Raw genomic sequence first — 16,690 nt, 5'->3', positions numbered from 1 at the left:
GAGTAGATGTGTAGATACTTGGATGGAATGTTTTTGCGTCCAAGTATGCCATTTTGTCAACATCAAAAAGTTTCATGAAGATGTATCAATTTCAGTGAAAGTTTCTCAGGGCCAGGATGAACCTTCTGGGAGGTGAGAGAGAGAGAGAGAGAGAGCGCACCCGATCTTTGTGATCTGAAAACAGGCCTTTTGACACCGTTGCACTTACGGACAACCTTCCAAAGGTTTGGTTTCCATTCCAGTGCGGAACAAAACAGAGTTGTCGTCCTCTCGCCAGCTCTAGTTAGGAGGCACGTCCTCAGCTCCGTTTTGTCAATGGAGCTACACCGATGTACACCAGATGAGACTCTAGCCATGTGTGTGCGTGCATACATGGTTGTAGACAGACACAAAATAAAATTGCCCCTGCGACTCAAAAGGAATGACAGTTTACCGTCTATGGTGGTTGGAAGGAAGGGTTAGTAGCCAGGAAAGAGTTAACCCAGGAGGTTTCTCACACTGGGATGAAGACTGGACATTCAGTCTATGGTAGACCTGGAATGCTTGTCCCAGCTTGGGGCTGTTTTGGTATTCATCACCCATTGTACCCTGGAAAGTCCTGGCTCTGTGGAATGAGCGTGAATACAGGCTAGTTCTCAGAGGGTACGATACACTGCAATAAAAGAGTCGCGCACAGAAGCAGCTAGCCCCGGTCAGCTGAATTGGTCTCCTGGGGCTCAAGCTGCAGGGCTCTAAAGTTGCCATGTAGCTGTTTGGGGTCAGGCAGTAGCCTGGGCTCAGGGCCCTCGCTCCTCATGGGGGGTCTCAGAGCCCAAGCTGCAATGCCTACACAGCCATTTTGAGACCTGTAGTGCAAGCCTGGGGGCCCAAGCTGGGAGGCTCGGTGCTGCGGGCAGTGCAGACTTACCGAGCGTCCCCGGTTTTTAGGCAGAAAGGTTGTTATTGGAAAGGGACAGAGAATTTTGACACCCGACTCCCTCTGCTAGGTTGATGGAATACTGTAGTGTGGCACAAGCAGAAGAGATACTGAAGCTGTATAGTTCAGCATTTGCTGCTTTCTCTTCCATCTGCTCTTACAGCTGCTCCCTTAGAAGTGAGCTTGTTTAAAACCAGGCTGTAATTATGGCGGTAACACCTCTTCCCTGGTGTTTGCACTCTGATGTCTGCAATTCCCAAAACTATAATTATCCACGGACTTTTACAGTTCATCTTAGCACCTTCCTTTTCTTCATCATGCTGTGGTCCACAGTGGCTACTTTGGCCTGCTTACAGGCCGGCGGGGGGGGGGGAGGGGGGCAGAACCAGCCCTGTCAGACACTAGCAGCAGGGGAATGCCTGGCCCCTGTCTGTGTGCCCACCCCCCCAAGTTTCAGTCCCGATCCCCTCCCAGCAGCTCCCGCAGCAGAGCTTTTTGGGGGGAAATTTCAAACTTGATTTCTGACTAATCCTGTGGCTCAGTCAAGTGTCTGTCTAATTCCTAGCTGTGTTCCAGGACTGCGTTTGCCCTTGGGGGAAGATTGTCCCGTCAGCTCTGCTTTGGAGGTGCTTGCAATGGCTGGGGCTAGTGAGCTAGGCCAGGCAGGACTGGGGAAACAAAACTCATTCTAGGGACAAGAGCCCACATCCCTCAACTCCAAAGGGATGGTGATGCCAGATGGAAGATCTTCATGCCCGGGCCCCTAGAGCCTGCCCCAGCCAGCATGCTCCTTGCTGCAGAGCTCAGCTCCCTCTGGAAGGGGGGAAATGGACACAGCACAGATGGAGACTGCAGTCAGGGGCCTTTGGGCCCAGCTCTCTCCTCTAACCCAGACATCCCCAGCTGATATCCCAGGCTGGCCCTCCAGGGGAAACTGACCTATCGGACCCATGTGGCTCCCATGCAGGAGAGAGAGCTAGAGCTGCGGGGGAGTCAGTCCGTTGCTCCTTCCTTGAGAAAGCCAGAAGGGGCCAATGTCGGGGAGGAGAGAGGACATGTCTGGTCTCTGATGGCAGGGAGATTGCTCTGGAAATATTTCCAGTGGCTAGCCATCTCCGAGCTCTGTTCCCCCGGCCCACCTCGGAGCCAGATCGTGGGGGCAAACTCCAAGAGGGACATAAATGAGTAAAATAAAATCAGCACTTCTTCCCCGCTCGTCTCACAGTGCGCGGCGTGGCGGATCAGCGTGGGATGGAGCAGGTCATGGACCTGTGCCAATTCCTCGGGGTGTGCGCACACACACAAAAAAGGGAATTTGTCCTCCGGAGGGGAGGAGGGCCTGCTGGGGGAGCAAATCATGAATATATACTGAAAACGAACAAGGAATGCCAGAGCATAGCCTCTTCCCAGCAGAGCACTGGGAAACACTTCACACGTCCACAGCTGCCATGGACATGCTCTTGCTTGGTCTCCCTTCTCGCCCTCCCTGGGGAGACGGGAAAGTGGGATGGGGATTTCCTGCCACTCCAAAGAGAATGGGAAGGCAGGCCCCAGCAATGCCCTAATGTCCGTGTTACTGTTCCCAGCTTCTGCAGTGGCCTCCCAGGCCTTGCCACCACCTCCTCCCCACAGCAGCTATCCAGGGTTCCCAGTGGATATTTGGGGGGTGGGGAAGTGATTATTGTTGGGGTCCCTGAGAGTGATAAATGGATCCTGCTGATTGGTGCGCAGTCTGTTGTTCAACCAACAGCCATGTCAAACCAGTGAAACTGACTCCAGTACCTCCGGGCAGGCCTCCAGGTGATGGGGTAAGAGTGTCAACCCTTATTCCCTGCCCCCCCCCCCCCACCAGGTCAGAGCACAGGACCTTGAAACCTCATTCAGCTCCTTGCTGCGCTCTCCAGACGGAACCCCTGGGTGGGTGTCACTGTCTCTCCTCTCCACTTACAGAGTCGATCCAGTAGCTACAATCTCCAATCGGATTAGCTTTCGAAGAATCAAAAGTTCAATCCTCAGGAGTACTGACAGCCTGGCGGAGAAGGCCTGTCTCATGCATTGAGAATGGCTGGGTAGCCCCATGGCCATCAATACATAGATTCAGCAAGATATACATGTTGGTCATCCTATCTTGGCCAATGCCGTTGTTCTGGCAGAAGTCTTCTCCAAGCCTCAGTGTCCAGGGGATGAGGGAGGAGATACAATAGACCTTGTTTTCATTGTCCATATTTCAAGGATGATCCTGCTTCTCCCCGTGGAGGCACTGCTGTGAAACCCCCATTGGAACAGATGTGTGGCCCTTAGCATGATGAAGAATAGGAAAAATGTGTCTGTGTTTACCTGGTAATGTCTTTTCTTTGCTAAATACGGTCCACAGACCTTCCTCACTCTGGAGACCAACAAATCATACAGAACCCGGGGGAAGTTGACGTCCAAAGAGTTGGCTTTGTTTGGTTAGGGGGTGTTTTCCATGCTCTGCAGTCGGAGAAATTGTTGTGCTGTTTCTTCAATGTATAATTAACACAATTGCAGGAACTGAAAGACTTGGATGTGTGGACACAAATCTCGGTGCCAAGAAAAACACTGTTTTGTGTTGTACTGAAGAGCCTCTAGCAAAGTAAAACAGGAACAAAACAAGCTTCGTTTCTCTCCCCGCAGTCACATAGAGACTTGGCAGCTACCTTACCCCACAGGTTTATCGTCCGTATCCTTATGGTAACTTGCTACCTTCCTTTTTAAGGGTCAAGATTTCTCAGACTCCGGCCTGACAGCGCTGCAGCCCAATTCCCAGTGTTTGCGTTCCCATCATACTCCCAACACTTGGAAGTTGTCAGTTGGTGTTGGGATAGGGTGCCCAGGGGAAGGGGTGGTAACTGCCATGGACAGTCAGGGTTTCACCTGAAAGCACAAATGCCTGAACACAGATTCCCTCTGCTGAAGGGAGGGACAGTGGTGTTTGCTTTCCCCGCCAAGGCCTTACTACCAGCGACGGATGCTGTCAAGTGACTGGACGGGAGGGATCTGCAGTCTCAGCCAGCCTTGGATTCCAGTAGGAAATCTTCACCAGCTTTGTCTTCCCTGTCTGTCAGGCTAGGAAACGATAGCCTGTTTATGTGAGAGCAGTGGAGAGAGCCTGAGGCCTCTTGCATGGGCAGATTGTGGAATCGGTTCACAAGAAGAACAGTTCATTTTCCTGCTTTTGCTTGTTCCTTATGCAACACACAGAACCATGGCCCTGATCAAGGGTAAGGGCACTGACCTCACTGACCTGGCCACATTCCACCTTAAGGAATTACAGTCTGCCTTTTCCTGCTGCCATTTCCATTGGGTACAGATAGCTGTTAAAACAGCTGCCACTTTCTACCCAGCAGTGGCTGCATTAGGTAGGTGGGTGAAGCCATCTCGGAGTATGGTAGGAACATGAGCTTAACAGCCCAAGGCTGCAGTCCTTAATGGTGTGACTAGACCCACTGAGTGCAACAGGACTGCTTGCCTGGGTAGGGATTTCTGAGCTCTGGCTCTAAAAATCGGTTTAAAATTCTTTGAGGGCCTTTGGAATGAAAGTTGCTACAGATACACCTACCAGCATTGGCCAAGATTGTCAGAAGGAACTGGTGTTTCTTGGTGCCACTGTCCTTGGGGGTCCAACTGGAAATCTAACTAGTTTTCAGGTGAAGCTCAGTAAGTTTATGCAAGGGATGATAGGAGGGGGTTGTCTGCAGTAGCAGGGGATTGGCCTCCATGGAGCCAGTCCTATGTGCTGGCTTCCCGGGGACCCCTGAAAAAGGGGGCCTAGTTTTCGGAAAGTCTGTGATTCTCCCTGGTGTGCAGCAGAAATACCAGGTGGCTGTGGCCCCCACTAACAGCCTTCCTTCTCTTTCAGGTTTGTGGTCCTTCCTGTGGTTCGTAGCTTTCTGCTTCCTGGCCAACCAATGGCAGCATACACCAGACAGCAAAGGGGCGTCTCAAGCAGCAGATGCTGCCCGGGCAGCCATCGCCTTCTCATTCTTCTCCATCTTCTCCTGGGTGAGTTTAGGTTCCAGATGCTCAGCCGATCACAGATGTGTGGGTGGGAGGATATCATGGCCTACAGGAAATAGCTAGGTGGGACAAGGGACTGCAGCACAATGCCCGCTGCCTTAGATTAATCCGAGGCACATGGTTACCAGGGCCGTGCTATTCCTCATCCTTGGTGATGTGAATTCAGTGATGGGTCCTGCACCCAGTGGAGTGAAGGGCAGGACTCCCATAGGCCTCAGTGGACATGGATCTGTGCCCTCAGCCACCGAGTGCTGAGATCTTAATGATTTACGGAGTTAAGAGAGTGTCTCTTATTTCATTCAGGGACGTGTCACCGTGCAGGGAGTTCATGAGCACAGAGGGAAATCCTGGCTCCGATTCTCTTTCATAGCAGAGCTTCAGTAGGGAAAAATCTTTAGAAATGTTTTTATAGCTAAAAGAACAATTTGGGGCCAACAAAACACATTGTCCAGAGAGCAGTTGGAATCACTCTCAGGGACCGATTAGATGCCCATGTATGAGTTATGGTTTGGGGACCCCAAAATCAGTCCTGCCACAGCGCAGGAGGAGAAAGTGGTAGGATCACTAGAAACCTCACCACGATGCAGTGGGATACCCCAGATCTCACCAGGACTGCACTCACCCTGTCATCACTGTCACAGTTATCACATTGATCTTTTTCTTCATTACTGGGAATTTCAGCGCCCTGATGAATCAAGAGGCTGCAATGACTGTGGGAAAGGCCAGGCTTCTAGTTCTCCGGGGGGGGGGGGGGGGCGTAGTTGAAGTTATAGTGGAGACTGGCAGGGTTTTTACCAGGTTCCGAGCAGGTGGGGGAAGACACCGGCACCGTGTCCGCAGTATCTCCTGCCATAGGAGCTGAGCAGATGGAGAAGTAGGTGTCTCAGTTTTCCTAGTATAGACAAGTGCTAAGTCTGTGCCTGTCCTGCCCTCTCTGTTCTGTGAGGTGGGAGCTCTGGTAGCCATCATCCCCCAAGGTCTAAGAGCTGACTGTGCCACTCACACACCAGCTTGCCAAGCGTGGTGCTGGGCCTCAGCTGTTAGACTCCAGTGAATGTAACCGGGGTACGTACAGCTCCATGATCCTACCGGGGGGTGAATGAACAAAGAGTTTGCAGCAGAAAGGGCCTAAGAGTGAGAGACAGCAAAGGTCGGGAGGTAAAAGAAACAGGGAAATGAAATCTGATCTGAGCACAACTGAGCAGCAGAAAGAGGAATTAGGAAATGTGATTTGGGGAACCGGGGTTCTGCCAGACAAAGATGGTTTGCAGTAAAGAAGTAATTGCAGTTCAGCTATAGTCAAACCGCTGAGGAGTAAGGCTGAAACTTGTGGGTACTTGGCTGGATAACTCCCTTTAGTCTGGGGAATTCCAGACTTCCCCCAGCCTCCCAAGGCCCCAGTCCTGTGGAGTGCTGAGCACCCGCACCTGCCACTGGAACTAGCAAGCAAGCCAGTAAAATCCATCATTTCAGTATCTATAGTTAGAGCTCGGTGAGTGATTTGATTTCAAGGAATAAATCCTCAAACCCTCAGAAATATTTCCCTGCTACTAGCCTGTCCTGCTGAGTGCCAGAGAGGTGCTGCCTCCCAGAAGCCTCCTCTGGCAGGAAAGTTGTCTTTGAGCTCTCCATGTTGACCTAACTCTGGTCTCATTGCAGCAGTGGGAGGCTTTGTCACTGATCATTGACTTACGGGGGAGCAGAGCAAGACCAGTGCTGAGTACTTCGGGAAATCCTTCCCTAAACTAGCATGTGCGCCCTCCCCTCCAGAAGGAGATAGTCTTCATTTTCTGCCAATTAGTGACTCAGGCTACCTCCAGGCCCCTGGTTTGATTTGTCAGCTCTTCCCTGCTAACACCAGGGGCGAGAGAAATGAAAGTAAAGCAAAGCGTGCTTCCTTTAACCAGAAAGGAAGGCAATAAGTGAAGTGAAAGGAACGAAACACACAGTATGAAAAACCAGTGCGAGCCCAGATACAGCAAGCCCTGCTCTGCATTGTGCCTCAGAGAATAACAGTCCCCTGGAAAGAACGGATATCCTCAGAGCAGCAAATTGAGACAGCCTGGCAAACGTAGGAAGGACGAGTAGAATGAATCACCCAAGATAGAATTGGTCCAGGATGCCTGGACTCTTGCAAAGAGCGCCAGGTGGTTTTTCAGTCACCACCCAAATGCACCTCAGTTTTACACCTTCCTCTGCAAGCCAGTCAGCAGCACCCACAGCAATGTGCGACCCTAACCCAAGTACTGCCCAGGCCTAACATGGCTTAGCTTGCAAGATCTGACGAGATCACAGCCCAAATAGCAAGAACGAGCTGCTTTGCTTGTCTCCTTTGTGGGGGACGGGTGGGAGTTGTCTATCCATGCGACGCTCCTCTGGTACCTGGGAGCCACGTAGACTTGCAGCAGAATTTTACCCAGAAGATGTGCGAGATATGACAGCAAAGCTGATAACTGCCTGAGTTAGATAGGCACCACATACAGAAAGCTAATCTCAGACCCAGGCCTTCAGATGCCCTCTTGGAGTTCACACCTCCAGCTGGTAACACAACCAGACCGGGCATGGCCATCCAGCTGAAGTGATCTGTCAGACAATACTCTGTGTGCTTACTAAAGAGCTTGGGGTTGTGTGCAGGAGAGAGTCTGCTCCCCCACGCTTCCTGTCATTGCCCACATAAGCCTTATGCGGCGTCGTGAGCATGTTACCCTGTAAGATCTGCAGTAATGCCATCATCCTGCACTATAGGAACTGGATCATCTCACGCAAAGGATAGTCTGGGCTTCTCCAGCATTGGGCCTGGCCCCAGTTCACTCACCAGTTTAGCTGCTCCCTGGCTCTATAATTATCCCAATAAATCTTTTTTCATCTCAGCTTCCCTGTAGCCCCACTTAATTCACGGGCTCTGATCTCTTTATTGCTACACTCTGCATTTAATGTAGCAGTCCACAAAGATGCATTGGGAGAGATGCGCTCTCCATCTTATTGGCCACCAGGCAACTTCCCTCCTTGCCCAGATCACCACCACTCAGCCTGGCTGTTGCTTTTGATGTGTCTGATGGATGGGGGCTGACCCAGATGGGCTTTTGCATGGATTAGGTTAGTTCCATTTATGCCCAAAGACAGGCAGACTTTTGGGCAGCTGCTTTGCTAAAAATGGTGCAGTCTCTTGCCCAAATACCCCCCACAATGTACAGACCCATTCATGGCAACCCACTCATTTCTGCTAGGGCCTCCCAACAATAATAGCTTTTGGGCGCTCCCTAACTGGGGCTAGAATAGCATCAGTGACTCAAAGGGGAAGGGCTGTATATCTCTGTGACAGGGTTTGACTCACCACCGCTGGCACCTCCCGCCAGTCACTCTAGGAATTAGCTCTCAACGGCTGCGGAGTGTCTTCAACACATGGTGTCGGGCCCATCATTTGCTCTACTGCCCTGGGACCCGCGTTGCTCCCTGCTCAGCAGTGTCCTCTTCAGGACAGTCCTTGTCTGCTTCAGGACACGACCCTCCAGCAATGCCCACTGCGTCAGTCTTACCCCCTTCCGGGGGCGTTGTTAACAGCAGTCCTTCTGTCTGCACCTGCCTCGGTGGTCAACCGCAAGTAGTCTAGCTTCTTCTCTCAGGGGCCAGTTGCAGTCTGTCTCGGCCTCCCTCCTCAATGGCCAGGTGCAGTGGAAAGCAGGGGGACCCAGGCCCGCCCACTACTCTGGGCCCCAACCCAGAGACCTTCTAGTGGCAGCCTCCCTCTACCCTTCTTCTCTCCCTCTTGTGTACTCAGTTTCCCTGGGCCACTTCCCCTGTGCACCTTCCTGACCCTTTGCAGCAGGGCCGCAGCCTGGCAGGTAATTGGCCGGAGCCCCTATCTGCTCCCCCAGACCTGCCCAGCACTGTTCTGGCTAAGGTCCTACTCCTTTCATCAGGAGCCAGTCCTTCTCCCTTGGAGATCAGGGAGTGACTGCCTTCTCCCTACCTGGGCAGCCTTTATATAGAACCTAGTCTGGTCCTGATTGGCTGCCCCTTTCCCTACCCTGATTGGCTCTCCCCAGGCCTTCACTGATTGGCTGCTGGTCCGCGCAGCCTCTCTGGACTGGTTCAGCCCTTTTTCTCAGGGGGTGGGGCTCTGCCCCACCACAATCCCCATTACCAATCCACCAACCAGCCAGGCTTCCTCCAGCTGTTCAGTTTGGGACACAAACAATCCGCTCTCCAGTCCATACCCCAAGCCTTTTGGACAGTTTTGCAGTAAAGCATAGGTCCTAGGAGCACCCGTTGCGCTCAGGGCTGGGGATTCTCCATAGTTCTCAGCGGGAGCTGCTGGGTGCTGAGTGCTTCTGGGTCTCTGGTTCTGTGTGCACAGGCCCAGTGTGTCGCTGCACTGGCCCTGTGCCTCAAGAGCAATCCGGTGAGTTCATACCAAAGCCAGCTATGTGGTTCCCTGTAAACTCCTTTCCCAAGATGAATGAAGCCTTTCACAGAAGCACTGGGAAAATTTTGCTCCCAGGTGCACATGGCTGGGGTCCTTCCTGCCAGTTCCGTATTCTCGCCCTGGGCGGGTCCCATCCTGATGTCAGTGGGGGGGATCAGAGTGAAGACTATGACAACAGCACAGATCTGCGACCAGGATTTTGACAGCCTGTTCATGAAACTGGCTGATAATGTTGCTGAGTTTTGTGCAATTACCTAGGGGTTGAGTCACAATTTTGAAGTGGTTGGACTTCTTTGCCACTGGCTTTTTTCCCCCCAGTCAGTGCAGAGCTGTTCTGACACTGAGCCTGCTGCTGTTGCTAATAAACCCTTGTGCTTTACATAATCAATGCACAGAAAATAAACAGATATTACATGGGCACTGGTAGTATATCAAAGTGAGACATGGCAGAGACAGATGCAGCGACTCGCAGCTTCCGCAGGCAGTTTTCCGCAGGCCTGTCATGTGTAAACTAATTGAATTGTTAATGAACCAGCCTGATCTAAAAGCAGGTGTGTCATTCCAGCAGCGCCGCTGTTCACATCTCCCACGGTCTATGACCTGAATATCTGTAACCTCAAAAAAGGGGTCAAGGAGTCTCTGCAGAATTGACCTACTTGCTGGATTTATGAGGCTACCAAGATTTGACTCAATACAATGACCTGAATTTTGCCGGTGGTTACAGCAACGCCAGTCCAAGAGCAAGCGGCCCTCTGAGTTGAGAGGACAATAAAACGAGTCTCTAAAGCCAGGCGGTTCCTGGGTAGAGGGCACGGTTCCCTCTGGCCCTTTTCTCACCTGACTGGAGTTTAAGCCCTGGGGACATGCGTGCGCGCACGCGCAATAATATAAAGGTTTGCTGACCAGAGACCACCGGAAACCCAGGTGTGCTCCGGGCGGTGGTCCTGGTGCCTGAATCGCTGGGACTCATCTCTCACCGTCAGTGCTGAGCCGGAGCCCCTGCCTGGTGCTGTGGGGCACTGTGTGGCTTTTCTCAGTCTCGGAGGGCCTTGTACTGCCCCCATACCTGACTGGCCAGCCAGGGGTGGGAACATCACCCAACACTTCCTGGCTCTGGAGAGCTGGTTCCATTGACCCCAGGCAGCGAGACCTGTCAGCCCCAAACAGACTCTGGCTTTTACCTGGCGGTGTGTGGAAACACGTCCTTTAGCCTCATGTTAGTTATTGCAGTTGAACTGTTGGTTACCACGCAAGGGGCAGGCTCCAGCAATGTAGGCTGTAGCCCTGCTCGGCAGTAGGGGCTCTGCACACACTCACCTAGGGGTGGTGGCCCCTGGCCTGTAGCAATCACAGTCGAAGGCCTGACACACACAGAGGCTCGGGAAGGGGAACAAGTCATAGAGTCCCTGGCGGCAGCAGGAAGGACGTGGCCTTTGGACGTAGGCATGGAAGGATGGGGCTGACGGTACCACACATAGGGGGCTGGATGGGAGAAGGCACGCAGGCCTCCGTGTAAGGTGATGAACAGGCAGAGAAGGGTGGAAACATCTGTCTAGGAACACCGTGTCATGAACTGCTGATGTCTTCACTAACTCTCCGATCCTCATTAAAGGTTGCCCTGACGCTGATGGCCATGCAGAGGTACCACCTGGGGACTGACATGTCTCTCTTTGCCACGGATCAGTTTGCCACTGACCCCAATACAGGATACCCAGGATACCCTACCGGCGGTGGCACCGAAAGCACGGAAACCTATCAGAGCCCACCCTTTACTGAGACCATAGACACCAGTCCAAAAGGTTACCAGGTGCCAACTTACTAAAGGACGGAGGGCTCAACACAGTCATGTCAGAATAGACAAAGTCTCCCCATGGTGCCGTACAATTAACTGGTTGATTGCAAGTGTATTTAGTACCATTTCCTTAATGTGGCCAGTCAGTGCTGGGTAACGTACTATTACCTAGTTGTGCAGCGAATTCTGTACAGTAGTGTTGGTTCTTGTCTTACACCTAAGGGTTTTTTTTATACAAGCAGTGTTCCCTCTAAGTTACTCTGAAACCCTCTAAGTTTGAAACAGAAGGAAGGTTGCTACTACACAAAATACACGAGGCAACCACAAAAACAACACCACAATTCTCTTTGACTTGTTTGAATGCCAAACATTAGCACTGAATTTTGCTGAGTGCCTGGGAAAGTAGACAATAACGCTCCTGTTAGAAAACACAGCAGCTGATGAGTTGATGGTTATCTCGTTCTTCCAGAGCTAACACAGAATTGTTCTCATTTTGATGAACCCGGGGTTTCTCAGACAGCTCCCGTTCATTCTCGCCTCATACCTTCCCACTGCAAGAAGCCACTACAGAGCTTCCTTGTGCTGCATAGAAACTAGAGTTTATGGACAGTGCCAAATTTAAAAAGAAAAAAGAATCATCTCGGTGTTGTTTCTAATTTGTATATATTTACTGTACAAAAAAAATGAACAGATGTTGCAAACTTTAGCTTAGGATTCAGGCATCAACTGCTTTTGCTTTTTTTAAAAAAAATGTTGAATAACCAAATCTCTTACCTGCTTCAACATTGTATCTGTTTAGGGAATTAAAAACGACTGTTCTCAGCTTGGTTTGGAACACAATTCTGCAACTGATTGTCTGCTAATTGGAAAGACCACTTATTGATGGGAAATACAGGATGTCACAGTGCAGCGTCAATGTAAAGTTTGTCATACTAAACAGTTTGCAAATTTACAATGGGTTGCTACCAGTGACACTGAACAGTTATTTACTCTATCATTTAAAGTTTCTGACACAAGTCGTGTGGGTGTGTTAAAACACAGTGACTCAACTTGAAATCTAATCAAATGGAAAGCCTGGCTTTATTTTGATACTGGCAAGTGCCACCATCTGCCATTAACAGAAGCAAATAAACTCAGGTGTGAATATATTGTTACATTGCAGCCACTAAAAATATAGAACCCATTCAGATGTTATAAGGCAAGACTGAAAAGCCATTCAGGTGGGTAGCGTGAGCAGTAAATGAGGAGTAAACCAGGACCCATATCTTCAATTAATGTGAGAGAATTAAAAAAGTGAGTTCATATAAAATGTAAGGGGGAAAATGCCTGAATTTTAGTTATCATTTGCAAAATGATGGGCTTATTAGAATCAAATGAATGTAAACCATACAAAATCCAGTAGATAGTCTATCCCAGTAATACTCTGTCCCAGCTCACAGACCCCGGTTATCCAGCTGATCAATGGTGGGAGGTTAGTGGCATTTTCTTTCTGAGGACAAACTTCAAGGATAGTAGACACATCTGGATGAGTTAAATGTTGGCAATCCTACTGCCATGATGGGAGCTTTGCTCTGTATTTAAGATCATCCATTGCTAATCTGGATCAATTTTATTTGGTTAATTTTTTTTTTTAACAAGAGCCAGTTCAAAAGTATATTTCTTGTTTGCAAAATTTGTTAATGAGGCAGTTGAAAGGTCTAATGACTTCTGACCTCGTGATGAGCAAGTAGTTAAAATGACTTTCCCCCACTTTTCTTGTAGTAAAAAAACATTTTTGTCATCGTTAATTCGGCTCATTTCAACAGCTATTTAAATTGCAAATAAATACAATAATTAACAGTGAGACACAGTCATAAGCAGTTTCTGTCACTGAGAAAACGGAGTTACTTGAACTCCTGACTGTTCAGAAAGGATTAAAATATGCATTTCCAGTGAAAGTTACTTTTACTGCACCTGAAAGACACAAGCTTAGCTGCCAGTGTCTAGAATATTAAAGCGGAGCAGGATTTTCACATTACAGTGACCAAACTAAAAACTTCTCCCTGGTTAATTTCAGTCATTTTTGGCGCTGCTTTGAGATGAACTTGCACCCAAGCTGACGTTCCAAACGCCTGAGAATTTTTGCATCACTCAATCCCATGGCCAAGGGGTTCCTGTCCCAGACAGGAAAGGAGCTGGACAAGCCGCAGGCTGCTGCTCTTCTTTAGCCAGGCGCCTCCTGCTGGCCTGAAGCAGGGAGATGCAACAGGCAAATGCATTAGGGGAGATTTCAGAGGAACAGCCGTGTTAGTCTGTATTCGCAAAAAGAAAAGGAGTACTTGTGGCACCTTAGAGACTTAGTCTCTAAGGTGCCACAAGTACTCCTTTTCTTTTTAGGGGAGATTGCAGTTGACAGGAACGCACTGAGAAACCCTCCCATTAAGAAGACAAAGAACCTCTGAATCCCAGCGCATTATACACCTACGTTAATTATATGACCATTGTGATTCTCTCCCAAATCAGTCTTGCAGGAGAAAAAAAATCAAATTATTTTCATACGGGGTATAGTAGAGCTGTAGCAGTATTTTCCTTAGAGGGAACACTGAAAATTTAGCAGCACAAAACACGTGTGTTTATATTTTAGCAAAATTATAATCCGTTTAAATGTTTCCTTAAATTGATTGTACATGTGAGATGTTTGTTCAGTACATTGTATTTTTTCTAACTATATACCTGTTCCAGAGTTTCCTTGTAACTGTAAAGAACTGAGTTCTGTCTGACTGCTGGAACTGTCCTGATCAGTGGTGTAAATGCGCTAACTATTACAATATGAATGTAAGCACCTGAGGCCTACATTGCATTTTCTCATTTTTTCCTCCCCAAACGGAGCACTCAGTGGGTTTCCGCCGAGGTCTGGACAAGAGTACAGTCAGTGCAAAAAAATATAGCCCCGCACAGACACACCAATAATGACTGGCCTTGGGGGCAGCAACCCGAAAGTATTGCTTGAGGAACACAGGAAAGACAATGTGGCTGTGATTCGACACCTGCAGGCGTTAACTTCACAATCAAAGGGCACCTTGCTCTCCTTAGGGCCGCATTTCGTTTGCCAATCTTCGCTCAAATAGTCACTATGTTTAATGACACTTGTAATGTGACCCCCCCTTAGGAAACTGGCTGCTCTTCCAGGTTTGGGGAGGTGGATTAAGCACCAGGGAAATTTTAGTGGTGGCAGGGAAGCCCTGCAGATTGCTACTGGCTTAGAATCAGAGGCGTACAAAGCTGTAACCGACTCAGTCAGTGCAAGGTGAGACTACAGCAGCACTTGCTCAGCTGAAGGAAGTCCTGCCCTGCTCTCTGCAGCTGAAACCCTTCCGTCTCCCAATTACTCCACTCCCTGCTGCATTGGTGCTTAAGAGAATAAAAGCAAGTGCCATGCTCCAGCCTCCATGGACTCAAAGCTGATCTGCCTTTAGTGTTGGGAAAGCCGTGTGGAAGCATGGGTAGTCACTGCACACTTGCTGCCCTATCTAGGCCACAGTGATGAATTACACACAGCCCCATGAGGCTGTTTTATCCAGTCACGTCAGAGAAGTGTAATTAATGTTGTATTGAAATGCGCAAGTCACACCTGCCTTGGAAACAGTATTTTCAAAACTTTTAACAAAAGAAATGTTCTGGCTTGTTTGCCAGTGTGGTGAACTTCCTGTTTAAACTATTTTACTGGGTAGTAGCATAGATCATGAGCTGTTAAAGAAACTTCTGAATTAACAAATAGGCTTAAAGGTAGCATAAGACATCTGACCTCACTGCAGCCGGTAATGAGACATGCCTACCCCTTGCATTAAATTTTGTTTCTAAGCAGTTTGCAAGATTCCAAGGCGTTCCCTGTAGCCATTTTAAGTGTTAATAATGCTGTTTATTAACTGTTGTTACATGTCAGTGAATTGTGAAGTAGACTAGTGTACGCAGATACAGATGTCATTAAATAGATTCTTATGGACTATGGTTAGCAAATTACTAGATGTCAGTATAGTAATTGTAGTACGTGAATTGGGGGTTCACATATTACTTATTCAGATCACCCCTTTCTCTTCCCTGTTTTTCTGTTGTAAATTCACTGTGGTTCAGTAGATATTAGCTGCTTTTCTTGTAACGATCCAGACCAAATCTTATAAGCATGCCAGGATTTTGCTGTGAATTTGAGCGTCATGCCAGGCGCTCTCCATATGCTGTTTTTACAGGCTGTTTAAATATATACTGCATCGTGTTCCCTAGAGATCTCCAAAAGCCCAGTAGATAATTTACCATACAGAGGGCCAGTTTATGCTGCTCTCAGGCTAGGCTGCTGAAAGCTTCTTCATTAGTGTTAGCATGAAGTTTGGGTGTAAAAAGAATAGTGTGTTTTTTAAAAACAAAACAAACAAACAAGTCACATATGCCTTGCTGGAGAGTTGTTCTATAGAAATAGCCTTGATACAGAATGCCTTGGTGCAGTAACAGAGAGACATTTCAACACCGAGGTTAACAAGCAAACAGCGTGCTTTTGCGTAAGCGTCATTGTTGTTTTTGCATGTTCAATATTGTAGGGTCAAAAGAACAGCTGTATATTGGCAATGTCTCACTAAGGAAAAAGTATCATTTCCTACCTTTTCATTATTCCCCGTGAGTAAAGAGGACATGATAAACTGAGGTTTAGTAGAAAAGTTTGGTTTTTTTCTGTCCATAACAAAATGTCTTTAAAATAGTGTACAGCGTTTGGTCCCTGGCCTAGTACTCTCATCACCACCACAGAGTTAAGTTTTGTTTTTTGCACAGATGCTTTGAAGTAGGCCAGTTTCCTGGCCTGTAAAGTGCCCATAGTACTTACCCTACTTCACAGCTACGGTGAAGATCAGTTCATGTTAATACTTGGCACTTACTATTCTAGCGTGTACCTTTCTTCTTTTTCCTCAGGTCTGCATTCCCGTAATTCACACTCCCTCTTCTCTCCCACCACAAGTCAAAAAGTTAGGGTATGTTTCAGTTCTACAAGCTGCAGGTGTGGTCCAGGCTAACTCTAAAGACATCATTTATCACTGAGTCATTCCCATGGAATCAGTATTTCTTTTATATAGAACTACCACAAACTCACTTTTTGGCCTTTTTTCTAGTGTGTGTGTGTGTGTGTGTGTGGCCTATTAGCCCATTTCCATTATACATTTATTCACGGTACTTTAACAAACAGTGCTTCTTGGGGCCATTCATGTAAAAAAACGAACAAACAAAACCCACCTCACAACTGAGGCTTAAACGATGGCCTTTTCATGCATCAACTTGAAGCCCAAATTTAGCTGCCTGTATTTTGTTGCAATATGCATTTAAACCTCAGATTCTTTAATAGTTTTTAATATCAAACTGATACCAAATGTGGTTTGCGAATTTAATTTTTCCAGATACCTCTTTACAAGCAGACCGTTTCAAAGAGTTGCAGTTGTCAATAACCCTACGTGCATTGTAGTAGAAAGTGGACTATGTATGGAAGTAAATAAAAATGTTT

At 48.4% G+C, this 16,690-nt stretch overlaps 1 protein-coding gene across 1 annotated transcript in view; it reads left to right on the top strand.

Annotated features, from left to right (window-relative positions):
- SYNGR3 (synaptogyrin 3) overlaps window positions 1–13,502 on the top strand; it is a 40,795-nt gene extending 27,293 nt beyond the window's left edge. The window contains exons 3-4 of the mRNA XM_073361715.1: window positions 4,797–4,939; window positions 10,993–13,502. Of these exons, the coding sequence (XP_073217816.1) occupies window positions 4,797–4,939; window positions 10,993–11,202 (353 nt within the window). The 3' untranslated portion in view covers window positions 11,203–13,502. The remainder of the gene's footprint in view (window positions 1–4,796; window positions 4,940–10,992) is intronic.
- The last annotated feature ends 3,188 nt before the right edge of the window (window positions 13,503–16,690 follow it).

Source organism: Lepidochelys kempii, chromosome 10 (assembly GCF_965140265.1).
Source record: "Lepidochelys kempii isolate rLepKem1 chromosome 10, rLepKem1.hap2, whole genome shotgun sequence".
Lineage (NCBI taxonomy): Eukaryota > Metazoa > Chordata > Testudines > Cheloniidae > Lepidochelys > Lepidochelys kempii.
This window is presented reverse-complemented; position numbering and strand designations above follow the sequence as displayed.